This window comes from Aspergillus undulatus (assembly GCF_047715775.1).
Source record: "Aspergillus undulatus strain CBS 261.88 unplaced genomic scaffold BDV17scaffold_30, whole genome shotgun sequence".
NCBI lineage: Eukaryota > Fungi > Ascomycota > Eurotiomycetes > Eurotiales > Aspergillaceae > Aspergillus > Aspergillus undulatus.
This window is the reverse complement of record NW_027396634.1, coordinates 242,087-253,436: the sequence shown is the minus strand read 5'-3', so window position 1 is coordinate 253,436 and position 11,350 is coordinate 242,087. Positions and strand designations below refer to the sequence as shown.

At 52.4% G+C, this 11,350-nt stretch overlaps 3 protein-coding genes across 3 annotated transcripts; 1 reads left to right on the top strand and 2 right to left on the bottom strand.

Annotated features, from left to right (window-relative positions):
* Positions 1 to 67: 67 nt before the first annotated feature.
* BDV17DRAFT_282366 (NDT80/PhoG-like DNA-binding family protein) lies at positions 68 to 1,862 on the bottom strand (the record flags this gene model as incomplete). The annotated part of the gene is made up of 2 exons (XM_073760186.1): positions 68 to 1,670; positions 1,720 to 1,862. 2 exons carry the CDS (start codon positions 1,860 to 1,862, stop codon positions 68 to 70), a joined length of 1,746 nt encoding a protein of 581 aa, XP_073614760.1.
* A 3,298-nt stretch (positions 1,863 to 5,160) lies between these two features.
* BDV17DRAFT_115328 (putative beta-N-acetylglucosaminidase) lies at positions 5,161 to 8,768 on the bottom strand. The gene is made up of 4 exons (XM_073753922.1): positions 8,394 to 8,768; positions 8,109 to 8,227; positions 5,547 to 8,044; positions 5,161 to 5,462 (listed from the first exon to the last, which is right to left on the bottom strand). The coding sequence occupies exons 1-4, from the start codon at positions 8,444 to 8,446 to the stop codon at positions 5,349 to 5,351; spliced, it is 2,784 nt and encodes a 927-aa protein (XP_073614759.1). The 5' UTR covers positions 8,447 to 8,768; the 3' UTR covers positions 5,161 to 5,348.
* Positions 8,769 to 9,872: 1,104 nt separating this feature from the next.
* BDV17DRAFT_115271 (putative glucosamine-6-phosphate deaminase) lies at positions 9,873 to 11,350 on the top strand. The gene is made up of 4 exons (XM_073753921.1): positions 9,873 to 9,994; positions 10,045 to 10,106; positions 10,161 to 10,309; positions 10,356 to 11,350. Coding segments are annotated over exons 1-4 (1,077 nt in total). The 5' UTR covers positions 9,873 to 9,992; the 3' UTR covers positions 11,220 to 11,350.

Here is an 11,350-nt window from a genome sequence, read left to right as displayed (position 1 = left end):
CGATACTACTGTACTTAATATAAACAAGAAGCACAGCGGGGTTATCGTAATTGACCTTTCTGTCGTCTTAGAATACGTCCTCCGCAGCGAAGTACCGTTTGCTTTGACCTCGCGCGGTAACGTATTTCATTTGGGGCATATTGGTGTGATGTACCACGTGTGGGCGGTACACAGCATCAACGGGCGGTTGCCAATCCTCTAAGCCCAGGGGGAAGTATTCATATAACATATCAGCACTTTCGCTCGGAAACGGCAGGGTGGAAGCAAAATGCTGCTGGAAATTCGAGGCGCCAACCAAGGGAGCTGTAGCGGAAGTGCTCCTTGATTGCGTTTGAGGTGCAGAATGAGAAACCTTGTGCCTTTTAGCTGGTCGCCCAGACGAATCAAGACCTGAATGTCTAGAAGCGAGATCGCTTGATATTGGCGGAGGTTGGGATTGGTGGAGGTGTGTCAGGTCGGAGGCATCGTCATCCACGAGAGACAGATTGATGGGAGCTGCGACGGTGCTTATGCGTCTATGGTTCTCTATTGGCCGTGAGAACTCTGGACTAGGCTGCGAGTAAAGTGACGAGTGAGGAAGCGTCGTGGAAGGGACTGTTGCATTGGCCGGGGCTGCGATCTGCGTCCAGTCCGGGGAAGCTTGTTGAGGAACCACGTTCGGTTGCGATGCTGATGTTTCCGGGGAGCTGCTCTTTATACCAGTCTTTCTACCTAGACTGGTAGTAGCATGCGGTCCGGATTCGCTCGGCGAGCTTCGATTAAGGCTATTACTTGCAGCGGCCTGTGCATTCTTCCTGGAAGCAGCAGCACTACCACTCAGGGGTAGATCCTTCCTAGACTGGAAATTGCGGGGACTGCGGCCACGGACAATAACCGGCCCAGAGTGGACCTCGCAAATGGAGGTTTTGAGACCTGTGGACAAAGTTGCCATGACCCTGAGTTTAACCACAAAGTGTTGTTGAAGTTCCTTTCTGCGCCCATTATTTGCGGTCGCGACGCGAAACTGAAGACGCTTCCAAGCTATGGGAAAAGTGGCGTAATCCGCATCGAGATCCTGTCCAGCCATCATATCCAGCGTGAAAGCTGGAGGTTCCTTCTCGGCCTTTGGAGTGGTGCCCTGGGTACTATTTTCTGTGTTCTCACTGTTTGTATTTCCGTTCGCAGCGGGGGTTTTCCAGGGCACGGAAATGATTTTAACCGGGTTCCCTTCCACCGATTCAGTGGCTGACACGGTCAGTTCCTGCGCAACAATCGGTATCCGATCACCAGTTTCCGTCATGATATAGCGCAGTCCGCGAGGAAGGGTTACGGAGCCTGTGATCTGAAATAAATTCCGCCGGTAGCAGGTCAATTCCGCTCCTTGCTGAGGCGGCGCATTTTCTGCAGGGGATGTCGTCCAAGGCGACTCGGCAAGAAAAAACATGCCATGCAGCTGGGCCGAGACAGAGATCGAGGTACGCCGGAAAGAATAGTCGAGTAGTGTCCAGGGATATGCGGGTATTGAGAAGCTCAGTAGCTTGTTATTGTGATCGATGGATGAGTCGGCAGGCTGTTCGGCTGGAGGGGCGGATTCGAAAGGTGTCATCATATCCGTGAACGGATCTTCGAAACCTGAGAACCGCTTGAGCGATTCCTGCGGCAATGGGTGATGGGCGAAGGCCAGTTCATCGCTAAAGCTTATTAGTGGAAATAGCAGTTGAGACCAGGAAAGTCACGCACCTAACGAATGTCTCGGAGTCGAAGTTGGAACGCTGATCGGGGATGTCTATTCCAGACAAGGCATTGAGATAATCCGTGCCTTGAATATTTAAGGATAGCGGGGAAGCCAGGTAGGGCAGTGGCATGGCCTCAAAGCCGTCCATGGCTAAGGCTAAGCTGGAGAGCGGCAGTAACGACCGACTTTATGGATGCGCAAGTTCTGAACCGGACGCGAATATGGTAAAGAGTGAGAGAGGAGCGACAACCCCGGGGAAAGAATCCTTTTGTAAGAGAAGAAGGCTGCCGGACAGGCGACAGAATGGCTAGAGATGGAGACCTTTACTCATAATATTGGCGTCGGCGGCGGCAGCAGCAGCTCAAGGGGGATGAGAAGAAGAAGGGAGAAAACTTGGAGGAAGTAAGTAAAGTATACAAAATCGTTGGCAGAGGGAAAAGGAAGACGATGTCGTCCAGGACTTGAGTCTTGAATGGCGCCGAGTGGATCGGCCGCCCCCGAAGTCAGAAGCAGTCAGGAAGAGAGAGCACGTTAGTGGGGATCGCAGCTAGCGGCAAAGTCAAAAGACTAAGAAGCGCAAGACCCCAGGAAGGAGAACGATCCGGAGAGAGGCTAGCACTAGGACGATAAAGGCAGAGATAACAGGAAAGCAGACGGAGCCGGCGAATCTACTCTGGGAGCTAGACCAGGCAGACGAGAAGATGATGAGGCGCGGGATTGGGAGTTAGGAACTTGGGACTTGGACGGTGGAGAGCAGTGAGGAAGTGGAACTGGAGAGAGCGCAAGCCTGCAGTGGCCCAGTGCCAGTGAGTGGGCGGTTTAGTTGACTGAGCAGTGGAGAGGGACCGCTGGATCGGGCTTAGTGGCTTTCCGTAGTGGACGGCCCCAGACTCTCCCAGCGAGCGAACTACACGAGCCGGAGACGGACACGGCCTGCTGTTTGTACCTCAACCTCGATCATTCTTTGCATCTCTGTTCACCACAATAGTACCCTTTATACAATAGTAGCTATTATGGTCAGTTCAAACGTGTATCTACAGATACCCTCCGAGTCGCCAGGCTGTACTTTGTACTCTGTAAGCGAGCACCTGAAAGTTACGGACCTTCCGGATTAGGCAGGTTTCCACCGACTAAGTTTATTAAGTCGCTCCACCGCAGGACTGGGGAAGTCTGTATATACTGCTCTCTGCATATATGATAACACTCTGATGCTATCAGCTAGCAGGGGCGCATGCATGATAATAAGATTGTCAATGTCCGAGTCCAATAATACTCGGCTATGCGAGGTTAAACGCGCACAATTGGGGCATACAACGTATTGACTTCGACTTATTCAGCCTTCTTACTCCAGACGTGAACGATAATGGAGGAGCCCTGAATGGCACAGGTCTCGTACCCATGGATCGGAAGACGGCGGACCTCCTTCCTGAAAGCAGCACACGCCCAGCAAAGTTCTGGTGTCTGCATCTCATTGTCACCAGCTGACCGCATCGATTGGCGCAAATAGAGATTGATCGGCGGGGTCTGGCTGACATGCATTGCGATCCTTTGCCCTGAAAGTCCCTGAGGTGCGCTGGCCTCCGATGTGGATGTGGATGTGCTGCCCCAGGCTTCCAGTTCCAGTTCCAGGCCGTCTCGACCAAGTTCACCCAGACCTCACCACCACACCACTTCCCATTCCCAATGATGGCCCACTATCGCGCACTCAGCAGTCGCCACTAATTTGCGACTACTATTTATCCTCAGAGCTCATGTGTTCAGCCTGAGTGATTTAAGATTTGCCACGGGGACACTCGCAGTCGCACAACGTTGTTGCCCAGCGAGAAGGCGCCAGGCAGTGATTGGGCCGGCTTAACCGTCGCTAGTCCAAGCAGTTGCTGCATGTCGTGATTAATCTTCCTCTCTTATTCAAAGAGGCAGGCATGCAGAAGCAAAAACGCGCCCAATACTACGCTTCAATGCGTCGATGCAGGTTGAATGCCTCGTGTCTTCCAGAATCTTTCTAGAATCGCATCCTGGATCCTTCAACGTCTCTACCTCGTTTGCATGTGATTCCCCGCCACGCATTAACAGGCGGCGTTATTTTATCGCTTTTATCGTCATTCTCGCTCTGATGGAATCACTGGCTTCATTGTGGAACCTCTGAGCTCTGACCGTCTTTCTCAAATTCCAAAAGCCCAAAAGAGCATCTTGTACGGTCACAATGGTGGCAGTCGGCCACGGTCGGTTTCTCGATATCAACAGGTCGAGACAAGACTCGAGGATCTGATCTGACGTGTCGAAGAGATCAAGAGAAGCATGCTAGAAAACAATGGAAGCGTCCATCACTGCTCAACGGGGCTCTCCGATCATCAAAGGTCGCAGGCTTGCAGGCCGTGAATCCTGCAGATAAGCACAGGATGAGGTCGTTCGGAACGCCAAGGCCACTCAGGCCCCAGCCAAGGATTTGCTGCATTCCAGCATCTCCATTCTTCATCTCCATAATCAGCGAACAAGAATTAATTGCTGCCGCCATAAGAAGCCAAAATTGAGAAAAAGACAAAAAACGATTTCATTTGCTGTCAGGAAACTGTGAGGATGACCCACACGCACATCATCCCATCCCCATCCTCATCCTTATCCTGATCCCTGTTCTGCAAACGGCCGAAGAGAGGAGCTCAAAGCATCGGCACTGGACAGACGCGCTCAGAGGTCTGGACAAACCAATCATGTCAGGAACCCAACCTCGCGCGAAGCTGAAAACGCATCCGTCTCACAGCTGTGAGGGACCAGGGACGGCACCCTATCGGATTCTCTCCCTGACATCTTCCTCTTCGTTCGCAATCTCTCTAGGCTCACGGCAGCCCTCCAGGACAACCCAACTCATTCGTCGTGCGGGAACTGGAAACGTTCGAACTCCCTAGCCTCTCAAGGGCATCGGATGCTCGCCTTGACGTCTCAGCTAAGAAACTGCCACCAATCCTGCGCGGCGCCACAAAGCGCACAGGCTTCAAAAAAGACTTCATACTGCTTAGTCTCGTCGCTACGATTCGTCTGAATCGCGTTCCTGACCTGCACTCGATCAATGCAGATCATCCGTAACCTGCGCTACGATCGTCCTCGTTCTGCCCTCAATCTTGGTGGATAGAGGATAAGAATACTCCAGCCGGCGTCTCCGTCGGGTCCGATGGAGTCATGGACCATCGTCGAGTCATGAAGCCTTGCTGCATAATAATTGGCTGCTGATCTCGTACGGAGGACATGACGACTGATCAGCATATCTTTTAATGATCTCGTTTCACAAATATCCAGGATTGTCGCTCTGTAGGTAGGACTCTACGTAACTGGTTAGTTCCCCTCATACTCAAGTCAGCCTTGAGTCAGCCTAGAAGATCTTCCTACCCCGGATACGCTGTTACCGTTTTATCTATGGACTGACCATGTGTAAAAAGACGAGTCCAACGACGACCTATTTTGTATGTACGCACACAAGAACATACCTCGCTGGCTATCCTTGTATATGCATTGCCCCAAACGGCTTTTCGTACACTACAATGGTATAAAGAATGATATATAACAAACTGATCAAAATGGGGGTATACAAGAAGATCATATGTCGCGTCTGTTAGGTTCTCGCCCCATTTCAAGTTCCAGATTAAGGCCCGGGCACCATCGTCCACGTCGCCGCGTCACAATTGACCTCTTCAAAGCTATGCAGCGTGCTAAATCCTAGCTCTGTCAACCAGTCAAAATTACTATCCGCATCCACCTGCAGGTACGAGCGTTATCAGCACGGGGTACAAGGATTTCATGCAGAAATAGGAAAGAGAGAGAAGGAAAAAAGGAAACATACGCAATCGATAACAACGGCCTCAGCGCCCTGCCGTCGAATCTGCTTAATCGCTAGCAAAATCAACCCCTGCAAAAGCGTCGCATATTCTCCGACCGAGGGCGAAATCACAGGCGAGGATACGCCCCCCGTCGAAGCATGCGTGGCTTTCATTGCCGGCATGTGCTCCGCCAGATTCGCGCGCTCATTGTAAATGACCACACTGCCGAGGATGGCCCCATCGTGCGGCCGTCTCGCCCGGATGATCCCACAGTGCGGCGCTCCACCTAGGGCAAGTTTATAGATGTCGACTACGCCCTGCCGGGAATTAGTCCTGACATGATCGATGATCGAGTCAGCATAGTCCCAACCGTGAACGAGATCGTACGTCGCGTCTGCGCTTTGCAGGCTGTGGACTAGGCCGTCGGGCTGCGTCCAGGATTGCAAGTTGCGGAGGACGACGCTGCATACGGGGCGGAAGAGGGCTGTGTTCCAGCCTAGGTTGGCGAACCATTGGCGTAGTTGCTTGCGCTCGACGGGGTTGGCGGCCGGGATGCCCAGGTAGATTCCTGGGAGGCGAGAACCGAGTTGGAAGCGCTTTAGCCCCTTGCGCTGAAGGAGGGTCCGGATAGCGCGGTTGTGGAGGGAATTCCCGATGGAGAGCTTACGTCTTGAGGGGTCGACGATCAGTGACCCGATCACCCCTGTGCCTGTGGTTCGGAAGAAATAGGTCGAGCAGAAGCCGTATAGGGCTCGGGTGGTACTGTTTCGGACGACAAAGTGAGCCTCATCGATGTCTTCTCTGCGTAGAATGAAGCTGTTGGGCGTTACGCCCAGTAGTTCCGAGCGTTGGCCCCGGCTATCTTCTCTCGCAGTAGTGAGGAGGGTTTCCAGGGCGTCAGAGTCTCTTTCCTCGTTCCAGTTTTCCACAAGCCAGTGTTGCCTTGCTTGGTGGAGCTTGTGGCTGCGGTTGAAGGAGCCCGGCAGCGATCCTTTGGGCGTTAACTCTCCGTACAGGACTTTGACCAAGGCTTCCAGGGCCGTGTCCGTGAAGTCATATGTGCAAAGATAGGTCCCGACACTTGCATCCATGGCGAAGTCGTATGGCGAACTAGCGCCAACCACAATCAAAGGCTTTTCCAGCGGCTCGCCAGATGGGGTAAACTGTGACCTACAGATCATAGATACATGTTTGGTAAAACCTTGCTGGTAGATGTTCCTGACAGCATCAGCGGTGACGACGAGGATGGCGCTCGCGCGGTCAATAAGACTTTCATGGATCGGGCGAACTCCGCTGGAAGTGTAGGATGTGTGCAGGACACGTCCGTTTCGGTGACGTGACAGTGACCTTCCTAGTTCCTTGAAGACACTTTCACTCGCAGACAGCCTATCTCTTTCTACCGCTAGCGACATCTCTAATTGCTCAGTCACTGAGCGAGATACGGCAGACGCTGGCAGAGGGTTTACCAGTGGTGTCAGTAGCAGAAGTTCTTCATTGGGACTGAGGATGTTGGAAAGAGGCAGCAGGTTGTTCTTGTCGCGCACAACTGAAATGGAGTTGCTGTAAGCTCTTGTTGAGAGATTGGTGTGTGATGGCTGCATCTGAGTGAGTGAAGGAACGCCTCCAGGGTTGAGGGCCTGCTCCCACGAAGTACATCTCTCCTTCATGGCCAAGACCCTGCGCAGCGATTGTTCTATCCGAGCCTGGCTGATGATGTTGTTTTCTACACCAAGCTTCAAACCGTTGATTGCTTCCTGTTGCACCTGGAATGACCTGCACAACAGTACTAGATCGCAACCTGCGTTATTGGCCATCACGGTCCCGCCGCCGACGCCAATATTATGTGTGAGGGCTTCCATCTCCAGGCATTCCGACACAACAACACCGTCAAACTTCATGTCTTTTCTAAGCAAGTCGCCAACGACCTGTTCGCTCAGGCAGGCATGCATAACGTTGACTCCGGCAGACGACATGGAAACACCGCCCACCATCATGGCATCGAGTCCATTGATGATAGCGTTCCGAAATGGGACAAGTGCAGTCAAACTGAGCTGCTCCAAGGATTCCGTGATGATGGGTACGTCAGTCTGAGAGCCTAGGAACTCTAAATTCCCGTACGAAGGAAAGTGCTTGCCGCAAGTGGCCAAGCCAGCTTGCTGATAGCCTTTCATGAACTCTACTCCGTACTGCGACACTTCTTGTGGATCATCGCCGCAAGTACGAACGCCCATCAATTGACTCCGTACATTCGTCAAGACGTCAAGCACAGGCCCAAGGATGAAGTTGACCCCAACGGCTTTGAGCTCTTGAGCTGTAGCGAATGCGACATCATGGGCTAGAGCTTTTGACCCTGTTGCCGTGATACCCATTGCACTTGGGAACTGCCGGATATAGATCTCATCGTAAAGACTGTTCACCCCGCCGTTCTCCTGGTCCAGGGCTATGAGTAATGGCACAGGATGGCCAGCATTCCGGGCGATTGTTTGCAACTCCAAAACTAGCCGGGTCGCCTCCTCTGCAGCTATTCCGGGTTAGCCATCGCAGTGTCAATTATGAGACGAGAAGATAATTGATAGCGAGTTTACATTTCAAGTTCTTCGCGGTGAGCAAAACTGAGCCTAGATGGTAATCCTGAATGAGAGACCGAATCTCGGGGCTAACTGACGTTCCATCAAAGCCCATCATGAAGAGTTGCCCCATCTGCCTGTCGACAGAACATGGTAGCCACACGGTTAGCAACAAGTGCTGATAGTTGCAACAAGTCGTTTAGAAAGGACAAAGCAAAAAAAAAGGTCAAGGATGACGACATAGCTGACAAAGTAAATGCACAAATTGGGCAGGTGCAACTGATGCCAAGATTCAGATCGTACCTGTCAAGATTATTGTCCCAGCCAGGCGGCAGCACATCCTCCTTGGGGGCCATTCCGGCCCTGGACACCCGTAAGGAATGCCGGGCCAAAGCCTATACGGCGGGGAGGCTCAGCGTGGCCCACACTCTTCAGTCAGGGCCGAGACTCTGTGTCGGGGGAATGACAGCTCGGGATGAGAAGTGACAGCGATGTTGATGCTGACAGCTGATAACAGCCAGCAACAGCACCGGCCGTTGGCTTAAGCTCCCTGTTGGCCGACGCTACCTCGGTAGCAGCTCGCGCGAAAAGCTAGCCGGGGCGAGTGAGCAGCTCCAACTGTGAAACGACAAGGACTGCATGAAGATTGGATAGGAGGCAAAGCACAAACAACGGCGTCTGTCTCGCAGACAATAACGTGGTAACGAGCCTAAAGCAGTAGGTTGAACGTGGCGCTAAATTCCGATCCAAGGGGGTTGGAGCTTTGGAGGGCAGGTATGACGCTCATTCGTGGTCTCGAATCCACGTTTGATGAAGCTGAGAACGTGTGGGGTGAGGATATCAGTCACGTGCCTCCGGGGAAGCTGACGGTACAAGTGGAACTGGTCACTCCTTGACAGCCGGGAGAGAGTGGAGTTTGGTACGTACGTATTTTACAGCACGCCATACAGTTACCAACATAACAGCCTGTATCACCCGTTTTCCCACTCGATGCGTGCAGTCACCGGTCATCTGAAGGCGAATACCAATACCACGTCACGGCAGCACTGATGGCAGAGGGTTGCACGGCAAGTTGCAGCCAGTTCCAGTTTCCCCGGAGTTCAGGTTTGGCCGAAATTCGAATGCAACCGCCCTCCTGTGCTGGTTCTGCTTTGGGTCTAGTGTGGGCCGACTGATAGCGGCCAGATGCCACCTGCAACTGTAACATGAAGCTATTCACTGGCCTGCCACCACTTCACTCTCTTATCTTCAAGCTTCGAGTACTCTCAATTCGCTGTCAGCCAAGGCTCTTCACAAGCCGGAGTACACGGCCATTCAAAGAAGCAAATTGAGGCGTGCCGGGGCCGGCTTTGAATTCCAATGACGCTGGCATCATTCCTCGACCATGTCCATTCCAACCCCCTTCACGAATGACCGTGCAGCTTCATTCAGTAGGAGCATTATTGTATGACCATACAGCAACCTCAAAACATGACTCCACACGATGTCATCATGGCGTCTGCATTATCTACTATCTTCACAACCTAACAGGTGAAGGAGTGAAGGGGCAGCTTGAAGAGGCAGGTGAATCCATAGCAGGACGACCAGTAGTAGTAGCCCATGGTAGTGTCACGCTCCACCTGGAAGGGCTGATCCAGAACGTGGATTCACTGGGATTGTAACAGGACCATCGGTGACAAAGCGGCTGCCCACCTCGTTATACCATCCGTTATAACCTCCCTCATGCGCCCGCGCTGTTTCTTTTCGGCAGCTCATCCAGACCCGGAACTTTACTTACTTACCAGACCTCCAGTCTTTGCTATTTGTACTAAACAATTGATCGACTCGCTGCTCGGAGCTCATTGCAGTCCATCTGATATCAGCTTCCATACTCGGTGACGCAGTGTCTCAAAGCTTATCACCATGTATGTCCCGAGCTGCCCGTTGAGCTGACCCCATACTAACAATGGTCTAGGAGAGTTATTATCCGTGAAACCTCTCTGCAGGCCTCAGAGTACATCGCTGATTATATCATCAGTAAGCCCACTTACCTCAGCACCTTTCAAAGAAGTCCCTAACCTTACTATCCAGGCCGCATCAAGACGTTCAAGCCTACAGAGAACAACCCGTTTGTGCTCGGCCTTCCAACCGGCAGCAGCCCTGAAACCATCTATAAGACCCTGGTCCGTCGTCATAAAGCTGGAGACATCTCGTTCAAGCATGTCGTGACTTTCAATATGGTATGCCTTGTGATCAAACAAACCAGAATGTCGCTTACAAGAATAGGATGAGTATGTCGGGCTTCCCCGAGACCACCCCGAATCATACCATAGCTTCATGTACAAGCACTTCTTCTCCCACGTGGATATCGGTCCGCAGAACATCAACATCCTCGACGGAAATGCTCCGGACCTAGCTGCCGAATGTGCTTCTTTCGAGGCGCGCATTGCTCGCTATGGTGGCATCGAGCTTTTCCTAGGCGGAGTGGGATCTGATGGCCACATCGCATTCAATGAGCCCGGCTCATCCTTAAACAGCCGCACTCGCGTGAAGACCCTGGCGTTCGATACCATCTTGGCAAACTCTCGATTCTTCAACAACGACATGAGTCAAGTTCCACGAAGAGCCCTGACGGTTGGCATACGCACGATTATGGAGGCGCGTGAGGTTGTGATCGTGGCAACCGGCGCTCACAAAGCATTAGCGCTCAAGGAAGGCCTCGAGGGTGGTGTGAACCACATGTGGACCATCTCTTCGCTCCAGTTGCACCAGTATCCCTTGATTGTATGTGACAGCGACGCAACACTAGAGCTCAAGGTCAAGACGGTCCGCTATTTCGAGTCCATCGAGAAAGCCGGGACCGATGCGCGCACTCAGGGTCCGCCCCTGGTCTATCGGCCTAGAACTTACGTCCCTGCCCCGATGGCAGTCGACAAGGCCCAGCAAGAGTTGACCCCGGCCGCGACCCCAGATAAGACCTCAAAGGACCTTAGGATCAACACAGATCTCACCAAGGCGTTTGATGATGAGGAGCTCACACCCGACAGCATGTCATCTCGCATGGTCGATTCAGCTGTCGGAGGTCTCGACGCAACTCTGAAAGGTGATCTCATGTTCGACCGCATGGGTTCGCGGCTGTCAGCTCACTAGTTGATTTGCAAATAAGGATCATGAAAAGCGAGGGAAATTGAGATTATGCGGTGGTAGCTTGCTGGACCGAGTTCAACGCAGATGCGGTTTTCTTTTGGCTAACACATATTTCTTTTTGCGTTATTTCCTAT